Consider the following 15,648-nt stretch of genomic DNA (forward strand, 5'->3'; position numbering starts at 1 on the left):
GATGTTTTGGTGGTTAATTTGTAAAATCATAACCTAATTTGGTGTTTAATAGGCTTCTCCTTAATCTCTCCTTATTAGCCAACATATTCGCTTATCCAACGTTCTGCCGGCCCGTTTATGTTGGATAAGTGAGACTCTACTGTATATATAAAAGGGTAATGGAATCACGGCACCGGACAAAACAACTAAACTAAATGCCCCACAACCTTGAAAATTGACAGCACAACCTCTCATCCATTCATACAACAAAAAGAAAAGAAAAATAAAGTCTTAGCCACAGCAACGTGTGGCCGGGCACAGCTAGTGTATATATATATTAAATAGAAAATTGCAATACTTATCCTCAGATGAACATGTTTGACTGTGTGTTTCACTGCCCTTATCAGTACAGCAGGGAATCCGGGTAGAAAAATCAGAGGCCTTTTAATGAAAGCCAGCCTGCTGTTATGAAATTTGCCAGGCATTATTTTTATCCTCTCTGTTTAAGATTTTGTGTCCTATTTTCTTGAAAACAGGAAATTGATTTACAGTTCCTCTTTTAAATAAGTATTCCCAAGGTTGTTTCCTAAGATTTGACCCTATTCATCACCATCACCATCCTCCATTTATAAGAAGCTGTGTTCCAAAATCTCCAAAATATAAAAGTAAGGGCTTTTCTGTCAAGTAGAACGTTTTTGTTTTTATTTTGCATGTATTATGCTTGTCTGCTCCTCCTTCCAAGCTTTCTGTCTAGACATCTTCTTCCCTGAGGCACAGGGGTACTCTGAAATAACTCTAGGACAAGCAATCCTGTCATTCTTTTACCACTCTGGCTTGTTTCCTTCCAGCTCTTCTTCCAATTTTCATTTAAATTGCTGTCTTAGTGTTTCATTTTATAACTGGACTTCATCCTCTTGAAGAGACTCCAAATGAGGGAAATCTCTTCTGCACTGCAGGGGTCATTGCCCCATGATGTTGTTCAAGCAACTCGTGTTCTCAATATTTACAAATTAGACACACACATTTTTTTATCTGATTATTAAATTTCATCTGGGTAGAGGGATGAAAAGCTCCTCTATATTAAAACTCTAAAGATAGAACATATTTTACTGCTTCATTTGCAAAGATTGTATCCCTTTTTGATTGGAATGTACATTTGGCTTTTCTTTGCTGCAACAACAGCTTATACTGTACAGTACGCTGGGAGTTTTCCAAATCCTGTATCTGTGTTTAATTCAAAAACCAAACTTCTTTTGAGTTTGAATATCCTTCTGTAAACATACAACCCTTAATCCTACTTACAAACAAGATTTTGGAGATACCTTGTGATGGCATCTCCACTGTACTCAGATGCTTTCATTTCTGGGTTGTCTGGCTGAAGAGGGTCTGGGTGACAGTACCGATAACAGTGGCTCTGAGCATTGCAGTTTGGACACAATGTAGTAGTGTTGTGGGACATCTGAGATGCTGTAAGATCCCCCAAAGTCTTCCTTGCTGTTTAATGGCTATACAGGCAGTCCCCAAGTTACGAACAAGGTTCTGTACGTTTGATCTTAAGTTGGATTGGTATATAAGTCGGAATAGGATATATATATATACACACACGCACGCACACGCACACATAAAATATATGAGCTTTGGATACCATAGGGAAGGGTAAACAACCTTCAGAAGGTTTCACCTCACTTTCTGTTTCTATGATAACTGGATTTTGGAAAATATGACTTGTTGTGGAAATAAAAATTAGGGGTTTCTTTTGGTGTTTTTATCATGTCAGAAATGAATTGAGATAAATCGCTTCTGGTGTGAGAGAATTGGCCGTCTACAGAGATGTTGTCCAGGGACAACCATCTTGCTGGGAGGCTTCTCTTATGTTCCCACATGGGAAGCTAGGGCTGACAGACAGGAGCTCACCCTGTCTCGTGGATTCAAACCTTCAACCTTCAGGTCAACAGTTCAGCCTGCATAAGTGTTTAACCCATTACGCCACTGCGGTCCCTACAAGGATTGGTGATAAAACTTCAATGGAGACCCCTTTTCCCTATAATAACTCTTCCAGAATTGAATTTCCCTTCCTAGAGATGGAATTCTCTCACTTTCTGTTGTCTCAGTCTCCTTCTTAACTATGAGTGGTTTTAAGTTGCATGTTTGTACTTTGGGGACTGCCTGCATATGAAAGTTATCCAAATGTTAGAAGACGTCAGTTGGAGGGTCTGAACTAAGCTGCAACCAATATGTAGATAATTTCTGTATTTCTTTTATTTCTGTCTACTCTTCCTGGGGAGCCTGTGTAACTCTGGAATAGGTTTGGAAGCAGTTTGGCAATGGATGAAAGTGAACTAGCTTAAAAATAATTCAGAAGAAATAAACATGTTGTCGTCCCCTTGAAAAACCACATCTGCAGTGTATGTATCTTCCTGATTGGCCATGTCTGGGACTGATAGAATTAATAGAGTTGGAAGAGACCACAAGACCATCCAGTCTAACCCCCTGCCATGCAATAAAAACACAATCAAAGCACCCCCAACAGATGGTCACCCAGCCTCTGATTAATAACTTCCAGAGAAGAGACTCCACCATGCCCCGAGGCAGAGTATTCCACTGCCACATAGCTCTTACCATCAGGAAGTTCTTCCTAATATTCCGGTGGAATCTTCTTTCCTGCAATTTGAATCCATTGCTCCACATCCTATTTTCCAAGTTTAAAATCAGCTTAAGGTCATGGCTGGCTTTCCAATTTAACTAGAAATATAGTGGCTTCAAGTGAAATGTGCTTTCAGTTCACCCGCACTCCGCAATTATAGTATGTATTATATCGTGTTGTCTTAAAAGATTATTCAGAATCTTCTGCTAGATCTAAATGTTACTGTCTAAATGCTTAAAGGAATTAAGTGTTTGAACCAAATTTCTGGAATTCTATATTGACTGCATTAGTTGCCTGCTTGATCCTAATTTAAATGTAAAGCATGTTCACACTTTAACATCAGGTTGCTTCAACATATTACATACAAACCTGCATGTTGTTGTTGTTGTTGTTGTTGTTGTTGTTGTTGTTGTGTGCCTTCAGTTTCCCCCCACTTGTGACGATACTATTGTGGAGTTTTCTTGGCAAAATTTGTTAAGGCGCAGGGGTTGACTTCCTTTAATGCTAAAGTAGTGTGACTTGCCCAAGGTCACTCGTCCAAGTTTGGTTTTCATGGCTGATTGACGATTTAAACCCAGCTCTCCAGAGTTGTAACCCAGTGCTTAAATCACTATGCCACACTGGCTCTATGAAACTAGCACAAAATTATTATAGAAGCTCTACTCACAGACTGGTCGGTAGGATTAGTCAACAGGCATGAAAAAAAGCTTTTCAGTGGTGACTCCATATTTGTAGAATATGGAACTCCTTCTCTCAACAAGTTAATTGTCATGTAACCATGTTTTCCTACATGTGAAAAGCTTTAAAAGATGTTCAATTCACTTTTAATTTATTAATGTGTAATAATTGTAAATGGTTGCTTTCCTCGTGTGATCATAGAATCATAGAATCATAGAACAGTAGAGTTGGAAGAGACCTCATGGGCCATCCAGTCCAACCCCCTGCCAAGAAGCAGGAAATCGCATTCAAAGCACCCTCGACAGATGGCCATCCAGCCTCTGCTTAAAAGCCTCCAAAGAAGGAGCCTCCACCACAGTCCGGGGCAGAGAGTTCCACTGTCGAACAGCCCTCACAGTGAGGAAGTTCTTCCTGATGTTCAGGTGGAATCTCCTTTCCTGTAGTTTGAAGCCATTGTTCCAGGTCCTAGTCTGCAGGGCAGCAGAAAACAAGCTTCCCCTCACATATTTGTACATGGCTATCATGTCTCCTCTCATCCTTCTCTTTTGCAGGCTAAACATAATTCTTAGTTTCATGGGAATTGTTTTTTATTATATTATTTTAAATAATGATGTATCAAAATAATAATGCAACTGTACCTTGCCTTAAAAAAACACCCTTCTTTTGAAGATGGCATAGGAATCCTTGAGATGCAACCATTAAGTATGGAATATTTTAAATGTCTGCCTACATTCATTCGTATTACAACCGAGAATGTATTATTACTCTTGCTGCTCAGATTAATGCACACATTGGTCACAAATGGATTCCCATACAGCAGTGGTTCTCAACCTGTGGGTACCCAGGTGTTTTGGCCTGCAACTCCCAGAAATCCCAGCCAGTTTACCAACTGTTAGGATTTCTGGGAGTTGACGGCCAAAACATCTGGGGACATACAGGTTGATAACTACTACCATAGAGCATAACCAATATTTGGGTCCTTTCTCCTCCCTCGTTGCACGTACAGCAAGCACATCAAGCTTTTATGGAGAAAGCTGGATGTTCTGATATCCCATCCAATATGCTCTAATCTGTTTGATCAAAGACCATGGAGCAGTATTCCTGAGCTAAACAGAAAGAATAAGCTGGATGGATATACATGATGCAAACCCAAACAATTTCGTGACTTAAAATGCATATCCTGATACATGAACTCACACATACATGTAATATTCACATATCCAGGAGCCAAGAGGGGAAACTTTGGTCACTATAATATATGTTTAAGGAAGGGCCATATCAATAAACTGTGGTGTTTAGTGTTATTCTCTGAGAAGGGAGAATAACATGTTAATTTCAGCTGAAGAGTTTGATGGCAGGTCCTCCCTTCCACTTTTCTGCACAAGTTAGTACTAGACCCAAGCTTTCATCTGTAGAGTCAATCTTGTAATTAGGATCCTTCTTGCCAGAGGCTGACTGAGGGTTTGTTTTAGGTATAGTTTGTCCCCTAGATATTTCACTTAATTATTACTTTTTATTAACAAAGATATTGTGCTTAGTTATCAGATTTAGATGAACTTGAAATCCTACAGAGGGAATGGGGGTAATGATTGACCTATACTGAGTGAATGATTTTTGTGGTATATCTTACATATTTATTATTACAGCTGTCCCTTAAGGCTTTTTAGGCTACTTAGATATTCATGGTTTGCATTTAGAAAGCAACACTTGAAACCAATTAGTGATTAAACTGATAGATACAGCTTCTTAAACAATTAACTTGAATTAATTTTTCTACATATATTTTGCTGCATGTACTTTGAATGTCCCTTATTATCCGTCTGAATTAATCCAAGTAAGTTTTCAGTAATATTTCTTTTTGGTTCATGCAATGAAGTAACATATTTCAGGAACTATCATTTTACTCAATCTCTAGGTATGTTTTCTAGTTCCTCCAAGCTTTGTCTGTTCAAAGTTTTGTGTTCTGTCATAGACACATATGCGAAGAATTTAGTCCCATTTGAGTGATCTGTAGCTTCAGTATAAAATAAGTGTCATCTGTCAATAATTGTTATAGAAGACATATATTTGCAAAGTGGTAATCTACTATGATATGTCTTGATATCTTGTGTAAGTAAAATACAGACGCATACATTATTTTATAATAAATATAATATATAATAATAATATACTTTATTTATATTCCTCTGTATCGCCCTAAGGGGACTCAGAGTGGATTACAGATACATATATATGGCAAACATTCAGTGCCATTATACTATTGACAGAGATAGATAATACATAAACAGAGGCAGGCTGCCCACTTTAATTTCCGGCATCTGGAGGCTGTGCTCAACTTGGCCATGGGGAGGTGCTGCTGTTCCATTCTTCCACACTGAGGAGCCTGTCAATCGAACTGCGGGCATGTTGTTCAGGGGTGCCTTCTGCCTCCCCGATAAAGCAATACCTATTTATTTACTCACATTGCTATTTTCGAACTGCTGGGTAGGCAGAAGCTAGGTGGATGGTGGGAGCTCACCCCACCTGCGACTTGAACTGTAAACCTTCTGGTCAGCAAGATCTTCTGTAGCTGGCAGTTTAACTCGAGGCACACGAGCTGTTCTCACTCTTCTGTGTTCTTCTCGTGTCTTCAGAAATTCACCTTAATCAGCCATTTAGTGAACATCAAGAAAACATTTTTCATTTTAAAAATGCCTTAAGAAAAATATCAGACCACTCTTGATAAAACTATTGTATATGCGAAGAAAAATCAAGAGCTCTTAGAAGGACAGATTTACAACGTGAGTGGGAATACACATCTGCTTCTGTATTCTGTATTTCTCATAGGCAGCTGCTTGGTCACATGCAAACAGGATGGTGTACTAAATAGACATGAGATTAGATCCGGAACAGCATTTTTTATGTTCTTAAAAAAAATTACTGGCAGAAAAACAAAGTGGCCATACCCCCACATGACTCCATTGGTCAAGGTCCAAGAACCTATCCACAGTTGGAGTTACATTTTTACAAATAATTATCCTAAAATTGTCTGTGTGCACGCATGCTAGGGGAGAATTCCAAACAAGAGTAACTTGAGATTTTCTTATTTTTTAAAAAATATATATTTTCCCCTTCTGAGGACATCCCTGTAATTTAGAAATGAAAGACTTCTGAGATAGCAATAATGCACACTGGAAAATGTGGTCTGTTATAATAAACGGTTTGATCTTTCTCATAAATCATTTTTATGTGAAGTTTATGGAAAGTTTATTATCACAAGATTGTGCCCAAGGGATTTGGGGGGGGGGGGTGATACATGGAGAAAATAAGACTGCATTTTGTTTTCTTTAGTGATACAGTTCAGGTACTTGGTAAAAAGCTGGTGGGCAAATTCAACTGCGTTATATATAAGCACTAGCAGTTGCTTTCATGATGAAGCTCAAGTTCATATATATTCATATATTTAAGTCTTACCACAAATATGGCATATTTTTCTGAAAAAAGGCACCCCCTTAAAAAAAAATCGAAACTCATTAAAAGCCCAGAAATGATATGTACACTCTTCCTGGGAACTTAATTTGTATTTTTATACTCGGCAATGAGAACTTCTTTTTCTCTCCTCTCCTCTATCATTTGAAATACTTAGCCTTACAAATAAAGTGTTTATATAGCCCAAATAGTTTACAAGTTAAATATAATGACAGCTCAATACAAATCATGAGTATTCATATATTTTCTTTAAAACATTGATATTGTGAAAAAATAAACGTGAATTCTATATTAAGGATTTATGAACCATTCTTCCAATATGTGTGCTTAATTTGAATAATATAGAGGCAAGTTTTATGATCTGGGCTTACTCTTTTAGTAATATGAGCCTTCTTTCATCTCTGTCTTTAATTGTCTAATACATTTGCTTTTGCCTTTCTGATCTTTTCATGTAAGGCAGAAAGTCAGCCTTTCCTCAGTTTTCAAAAAAGGAAGGTTTTTCTTCTTCCCCTTATGCCAGTTTATACAGGAAATGAGAGGGGAAAAAACACATAATGAAGAAAATCAGATGGAGTCAGTTTTTCTCTTTCAGTCTATTTTGTAGACTTGGCACAACAGCCTTTTAAATGTTAGAATATATAGTGATTTTACCATACTTTTGGCAGTGCTTGATCTCCTAACTGGCCATTATGATTGCAAAGATAATTTTTCAGGAAATTATAGTCCTTCAATCTTGTCAGAGCATGCTTGTGGGAATAAAGAAATTATACATGTTTGCAGAAGCTAATACATCGGGTTGTTTCTTGTAATCTTTTGTCATGCCAAATCTATGGGTTTTTTTGTTGTTTTTTTGCTTGGTAAGTTGTAGATGTGGGACTCTGTAAGTATTGCTATTTGTGGTGCTTGAATTGTCAGTTGTGCGACTGAAAGAAACAAAAGAACAATGTAATGAAGTTTTGCTCCCGCCAGTTCAGTGTTTAAGACAGTGAGTCAGAAGGCACATCTACATGGGACACATACTCTGAGACTGATCTGGGGTCTGCAGGGCCCACTTATAAGCTACTGTGGCAGTGGGAGGGTGTCTGCACTGTTTGTTCCTTGTTGCCAAGAGAGTCCGCACTATCCAGAATGCCCAAACTTGGATGGTGTGTTGGATCTCCCTCTCCAAAAACATAGATTTGTCAGTGCTTAGAGGAGGAGATCCAACCTCAGAAGCCCATTCCCAGGCACTAAAGATATGCCATGACTAGTGGAATAATACGCGGGTGATGAATGAGGAGAATGAGAATGGAGGAGCCTGCTGGGTAGGTAGTGGAACCACATATCTCCTGGTCCTGAAAAATATCCTCTCTCTAGCAGTCTTGGAGATAAATTCCCTCCTGTTAAAGCCAATGTCAAGGAATTAGTTTTTAAAATGGAGTGGAAAACCAAGCTGAAGATATAAAGGAAACTGCAACAATGCCCCTTCTAACCACCCGCTGTAAAAAACTGAGGCAGATTCCAGTTCTGTGATTGTACAGACTGTGCAAAACCCTCAATGGCTTGCCTTCTACAGGTTTTTAAAGAAATGTTTAATGTGTGTTTGTTCACACTTACCTCCAGAGTCTGCTGGCTTGGATATAGACCAGTGATGGCCAACCAATGACACGCATGTCAGCACTGACACGCCTAGCCATTTTTGCTGACACACTGCTGCATGCAGATTGATTAGATGACTAATGTCTTTTGTGGCCAAATTTGGTGTAATTTGGTCCAGTGGTTTTGTTGTTTACTCCATGGGAATTATGCACATTGCATAATAATAGAATAATAATATATATATATATATATATATATATATATATATATATATATTATTCTATTATTATTGTAATATATTATCATATTATTACTACTATATTATTTTTATATTATTCATTATTCATGACTACATTGAAACTAGAATAGAGAGAAATCAGCATGGAAACTGCAAGAAGTACCATAGACTGTTGTACATGTAAATAATGGTAGTAAATAGTTTTTGATTTATTGAAAACAGTTATATATTACAATTATATATTTTTGTTATCTAAAGTATACATATTGTGAAATTATGTTTTTTTTTTCTTGAAGTGACACACCACCCAAGTCATGCTAGGTTTTTTGGTGAATTTTGACACACCAAGCGCAAAAGGTTGCCCATCATTGATATAGACAAACTGTTCTGTGCCTATATGAACTCTTTGCATTCATAAATTGATTAAACTAGTTCTTGATTAAATGGTTTAGACCATTTATAGATTCTTTAACATTAACTTTAATGTAATTTGTTTTCAGAATAGAACATACTAACTTTGGAGAGGCTGGTTGGAGGCATCACTTAGATTGGGGTTTACCCTTGCAGGCATTATCCAATAGAAGACAATAATATTAAAACGTCTAAGATAGATTAAATGTACCTATTTTACGTTCCTTACTGGAGCTACACTGTCTGTCATTAAGAAATTCTTCAGAAAGTCTTTCATGAATGTTCCTTGATTCTGATTTTCCCTTAAAGAGACATGCACTTCCTTATTTTTAGGCACTGCAAAAGTGAACCTGGTGAAAATCCCATCAACTGCTTCAAGCCCACGTGACACTGCTCTGGCTGCTGTGATATGCAGTGCACTGGCAACTGTGCTTTTAGCTCTCCTCATCCTATGCGTGATCTATTGCAAAAGGCAATTCATGGAAAAGAAACCAACATGTAAGTTTCTTATGGTGTAATTTTAATAGTGCTGCCTATGTCATCTTTACTTTGAGATCTATCACTTGAATCAGGGATGAGCAGTTTTGGAAGATCCCGTGGCCAGTTTTTGGCTTCTGAGACTCCGTGGATCATACAAGGCTTCAAATGCGTACTATTGGTCTGATTTTGAGTTTAAATTTCATTTTTCATTTTCTTTTCTTGGGGTTGTGAGTTCTCTCCCACCCTGAAATATGCACAACTGCTCTTTTGAAAAGATTCCATGAGCCCAAATAGCATTTTTTTCTAGAATTTTGTGTGTGGAGGAAACAATGCAATTGAGTGAGGTTTTAGAGGAATCAAAGACCTCAGAAACAACGTTTAGATTGTTTTCAGCCTATGGGGCACATGTTACCAGTCCCTGGCTGAAATATACATGAAGAGTCTCTACTATGCTGACAAAAATAATGATAATTAAATTTTGCTAGTTATAAGTTGAAGCTGATTTTGAAAACTTTTTGTCCGTTTAGAGCAGTGGTTCTCAACCTGGGGTCCCAGATATTTTTGGCCTTCAACTCCCAGAAATCATATCAGCTGGTAAACTGACTGGGATTTCTGGGAGTTGTAGGCCAAAAACATCTGGGGACCCCAGGTTGAGAACCACTAGTTTAGAGCAATGACTTCATAGAGGAATATTGTCTGAACCTGGCTATTCAAATGTATCCAATGGCTGCCAATCCACCACCTTTGTTAGTCTTGCCTAGTACATAGTCAAAACACCCACAAGTCTGTGCCAATTACATGATGACAAGCCAAAATTCATGTTATAGTATGAAAAAAGTTCTGTGAGTCAGCTCTGAGATAAAGGCTAGCAAATGATCTGGACTTCCTCTCAAGCAACCAACAGGAAATTATGCCTGGATTTTCCCCATGTCAAAAGAAGATGGAGAAAAGATTATTAGCTGGCATTTATAAATATTTTTCAGCTTTAAACAAGAAATAATTTTCTATCTGTTACTGGTAGATAGTTTCAATCAATTTTTAGAGCCATCTGAAGTAGACTGAGGACAAGAATATACATATTATAAAAAAAAAATCTTAAGAGTCTCTGGTCCAATTTACAATTGCATGTGAATGAGAATTTTTACTAGCTGTAATAGGAGAATAGTGTGAACACAAGACAGTTTAACAATATCCAGCATCAATGTCTCTTTTGTTCTGCAGGGTCTATGAGGTCACAGGATGTTCACTATGAAGGCTCTGAACTGTCCTGCTTTGACAGACCACAACTTAATATGTACGCTCACAGAACATGCTGCCAGTGTCAACGAGACCCGTCACAAATGTGTGGTAAGCTTCCTCATGGGAGCTTTATGGGGGAAAGCTTTGTCCAAGCCCTGGAAATACAGCAATTCTGAATTTTTTTAGAGTTCTGTTTCCTCCTTATAGAAAATATTGAATATAAAAGTAATAATGAAGAAGTCTGATATTGAAATAAACATTGTTTCCCCTGAAATAATGAGAGAACTACTAGCATGTTTATTTTAAGGGAGTTTCATTTAGCAGTGTTTTTCCTTATATTACTATCTAGTTACATTAATAAAGGCTGTCAGTAAAGTCTGTTAATTAAGATGCCCTGTATATTGCTGTTCAGGTTTGGCAGACAGACAGACTACCTCAAAAGGGATGGATTCTCTTTTGCTGAAGATTTTAAAATAAACTTAAATGCCTTCTATCAGAGAACCTTTTGTTGGAAGGAATCTGAGTTGGATGGATAGTAATGAAGCCTTCTCCCCTACTCCTCTGCAGACAATAGGAATCAGTGCCAGTTCTGTTGCAACATTGCAGTGTTTTTTTGGGTTTTGTTTTAGGATTTTGCTCTATGTTGTAATAATGTATTTTCATAGAGAAAATATACAGGTGTCATCATGCGTGGCTTTATAGATGGAATAAAAATTTGATTTGACATGAAATTAAAAACAGAAATGTAAAATATTAAGATTTTAAATTTGATCGAGACCTTATGCATCCATAGAGCTGGGTCTGACAAAAATGCACACTGTATGACAGAAATGCAACCCTGGATCACATCACTGGTGTATATGAAGGCGCAAACTTATAACAACATCTTGTTCCATCCAAAATTCAAGCAGGAGTAAGAGACTGATTCTTGTGGCATTATATTTAGGTGTTATTTCTACAGGTTTATTTGAGTCAATCTGTGCTCTTAAGCATTAATACGATCATAGAATCATAGAAGCATAGAAATGGTAGAGACCACAAGGCTATGCGATCCAACCTCTTCTAATCTTACAAAAAACTGAACATTTATAATTTGGTTGCTAGTACTACCTTGCTATACTCTTGTTCATTCATATATGATCTAACTTTTAACCTAAATTTCCAGTACTATCTTTTATCTTGTAATCTAGCATGTCATATTTCTAGATCTGTTCTATTTGCTAAAATAAATCTTAATTTTGTTTAGGTGCAGTGCATTTGATTCCATCGCTGTGCTGTGATGAGACGTGTAGCTTGGAACACAGTTGTCATAACTGTACTTTCCACTCTCGAGCCACACTTCATGAAAGGTATTTCAAATTCTTTACTTGGGCTCATATTATCTGTTGTATATTTTAGTATTTTTAAAAATGCTTATTGCTGGATGTTCTTATTCTAGAATAACAAAGTTAAAAATTTATAATTTCTGAGAAATGTTTTCGGTCACCTTCATGGGAAAGTATTCATCATTGTGGTCACTGAGTATAACATATATGGTCTCTGCCACTGTGTACAGCCTTGTTTTGGAACCATCCATAGCTTAGAATAAATTTATTATTATTATTATTATTATTATTATTATTATTATTATTATTATTATTATTATATTGTATGACACAGCAAACAAGATAGATATGCTGGATTTCATATCACAAAATCACAAGTCGAACACTTCCCAAGTGTCTAGGACTGTGTGATGTATTTTCGGATGATGCGTGCAGATCCCAGTAGGGTAGCCTTTTGCAGTTGGCAGATCGTAATTTTGTCAATGTCTATTGTTTCCAAATGCCGGCTGAGATCTTTTGGCATGGCATCCAATGTGCCCATTACCACCGGGACCACCTGCACTACTTCTTCTTCTTCTTCTTCTTCTTCTTCTTATTATTATTATTATTATTATTATTATTATTATTATTGCTACTACTACTATTGGAATAGCCTCATTTCTCCTGCTGCATAAGTCCTGAGTTGTAGCTAACCTCAGTTCATAGCTCACCTTTATGTGCGTTAGAATCATTGGCAACTTTAAGTGGCCTTTTTCCTTCCCTATTATTTGCTGTTTCTGTTTTTCAAGTTGATTCTGTTTGCATTTTTGTTTTGCATGAGAGCCCATTATCTTTTCATTTGCTTGAGACATGTAGTCTCAGGAATTTTTCAGAAGTTGTATGTCATGCGGAAGAAGATCCGTTTGCGTTCATGATATGGCTGCTATTGCTTTTTAAGCTTCGTAAATAAATAAGAAATAAACAAGTGACCATCTATCAGCATGTGGAGCTATCTTCCTTTTTTGTTTCTAATACGTATTCATCCATTCTCTCCTTTGGTTATTATTGTCTGATGTCTGCAAGGCTTCTCTACATGGTTTCAGCCTTCTGTGTTTACTCAATGTTGTCATCTTGACATCTGTATGGGGGCGCATAAATAAAAAATAGCCCCTGCTCGTTGCTGACCTAGCAACCCGAAAGATAGTTGTATCTATCAAGTAGGAGATAAGGTACCACTTATAAAGTGGGGAGGCAAGATTAACTAATTTACGACCTGGAATGAGGAAGTGCCGTCAGTGTGGATGATGAAGCAGCTGCTCCCCCCTGTGGCCAGAATCGAACATCCCCTCAGAAGAAGGTTAACTTGCCTCTGCGTGTGTCTCTCAGTCTCTGTTTGATGTGTTTATGGGCATTGAATGTTTGCCCTATGTGTGTTATAATATGATCCGCCCTGAGTCCCTTTCGGGGTGAGAAGGGCGGAATATAAATACTGTAAATAAATAAATAAATAAATAAATCTGTATACGAACACATGATTTCATTGGCAAAGCAGTACTGTCATCTCTCCATCTCATATGTTAGTAGATAAACATTTTATTCATCTGTATATATGATGGAAGGACTACAATGAAGTCTAGGTTGCTTACCTTGTGTCATATTTTTATTGTTAGGGATGATGTTGTAGTCTGATTGAATTGAGCCTTGGGGCTTGTATAATTATGGGGAGAGGAAGTAGCCACTAATCAACATTGTAAGAGCCTTCCCAAAAATGTGTAACACTCAGGTGTGATGGACAAGATGGATATTTAAAGTATTATGATGTTGCTGTTTTCCAGCAATAAAATGACATTGTTTTATCACCTGAGAAAATATAAATCCCTTTGCCACTCCAAAGTGGGCTTTCCGCCTCTTGGAAATACCATATTGTATTATGTAAACCAACTACTTGAATTGCCTGCTGGGCCACAATTAAAAAGATCATCAATTCATATTTCAGCTTTTGATTTTCATGTTATTTTTAAAGCATTGTTAAATTTGACATTTATTTCCTATCATTTTTTGCAGAGGCTCAAGTTCAGTTGGGGAAATGATTCCAGCATTCCTTGGTTCTCTGTCACATTCTGCCTGTGGAGATCTTTCAGATGCTTGGCCCCTGATCCAAAAGCCAACTTGTTGCGATAGCATTTCTTCCTGTGAGTCATATCCTGAGCTAATAGGAGAAGATGAAAATTCCTTCAGCCAAGAGACTGAAAAAACAGCCATTGTGGATTCTGATGCTGAACAGGATCTAACAATATTAACAACTTCAAAGTCTCCTTTTGGAAGCCTGACAGAAGCAAATGAACTGCCTAAAAAGACTTATTGTATCACAACTTCATTAAGCCACTTTATGGCTGCCGAACCACTGTCAACAAGAGAGCATGACAGAATAGTTAGCAATTCAACAAACTGATGAACAGGTAAGAAAGCAATTAATAGTTATTTGGGAGACAAGAGTATCATGCACTATCTCAGAATGTATCAGTGTCTCAATTGCTCATTTTTACTCAAAGATTTCAAAAGATTGGAACAAACTCTTGATGCCATCTTTGAAAGCTTGCTTCTGTGCTAATTCAACACTCTAACCAATACTTTCAGCACAATTAACAATGAACACAAGATCACAAGATATAGGAGATAATAGTAACTTCTGTTTTTATAAGGTTTGGGATCATTATTCACGTGCCAGTCTGTAGTTCAGGATAAGTGTTTGCAGAACAGCAGGCTAATGTTTTTCAAACATTTAAGGTGCAAAGTTGCCTTACTTTGGTTTACAGAATTTAATGCAGAAGACATCATCATTTACTGAAGCTCATGTAGATGTGGTTCAAGGAAGGAAATAACCTTAGGCCTGAATGAAACAGGGTCCACAACCAAGAGCTCAACTTGAAATGCCATAGCGCATTCTCTTGTCTATACCACTTCTATTTTTTGCTTTCTGCTAATATTTCTCTTTGGAGGTAGAGAGCGTTCTTTGGGGGGTGGACAGCTGCATTTTGCATTGCTTTAAAGCAATTTGAGAGTGAAAACTCCCTGTAAAAATAGAATGTAAACATTTAGGGTGGATTTGGCAATTTGGAGGCTTCAAAGACATCACGGGCCACATGCATAAGATTGGGTTTGTATTTCCTCACCCTGCATTCACACATTTGTCTGCAGTCCAGAACCTCAGCTTGCAAGTTATTCTGGTTCTAGAAAGTAGTTTTGTACACTATTTAATTAGTAGGGATAGCTCAGAATACAGCTCTTGCTTCACATGTCAAACTAATCTTTTATAACATAATTCTTTGAAAGTATTTGGTCTCATTTTCAAATCTGTCTAATTTTAATTGTTGGTTCATACCGTTGTTGTTCCATTGAATGTTAACCCAGCCTTACTCTGCTTTTCCACAAAACTCAAAATAATAACTATTGGTCCTGGAGAAGGCCAGGTCTGTGTGTGTGTGTGTGTGTGTGTGTGTGTGTGTGTGTGTATACACACACACACACACACACACACACACTATATTGCACAAGGACCTGAATCCAGCAAAATCTACAGATAAAACATGTGCCTGGCAGTTTATGGTCTGGCAAGAAATGTCTGGGCC

General features: G+C 37.4%; 1 protein-coding gene across 1 annotated transcript in view; it reads left to right on the forward strand.

Annotated features, from left to right (window-relative positions):
- Positions 1–15,648, forward strand: part of tnfrsf19 (TNF receptor superfamily member 19) — a 63,933-nt gene that overhangs the window by 42,928 nt on the left and 5,357 nt on the right. Inside the window, exons 6-9 of the mRNA XM_062974637.1 lie at positions 9,330–9,494; positions 10,698–10,823; positions 11,962–12,064; positions 14,084–14,478. Coding sequence (XP_062830707.1) covers positions 9,330–9,494; positions 10,698–10,823; positions 11,962–12,064; positions 14,084–14,471 — 782 coding nt within the window. The 3' untranslated portion in view covers positions 14,472–14,478. The remainder of the gene's footprint in view (positions 1–9,329; positions 9,495–10,697; positions 10,824–11,961; positions 12,065–14,083; positions 14,479–15,648) is intronic.

The sequence above is a fragment of the Anolis carolinensis genome, chromosome 3, assembly GCF_035594765.1.
Source record: "Anolis carolinensis isolate JA03-04 chromosome 3, rAnoCar3.1.pri, whole genome shotgun sequence".
NCBI classification, from domain to species: Eukaryota; Metazoa; Chordata; class Lepidosauria; order Squamata; family Dactyloidae; genus Anolis; species Anolis carolinensis.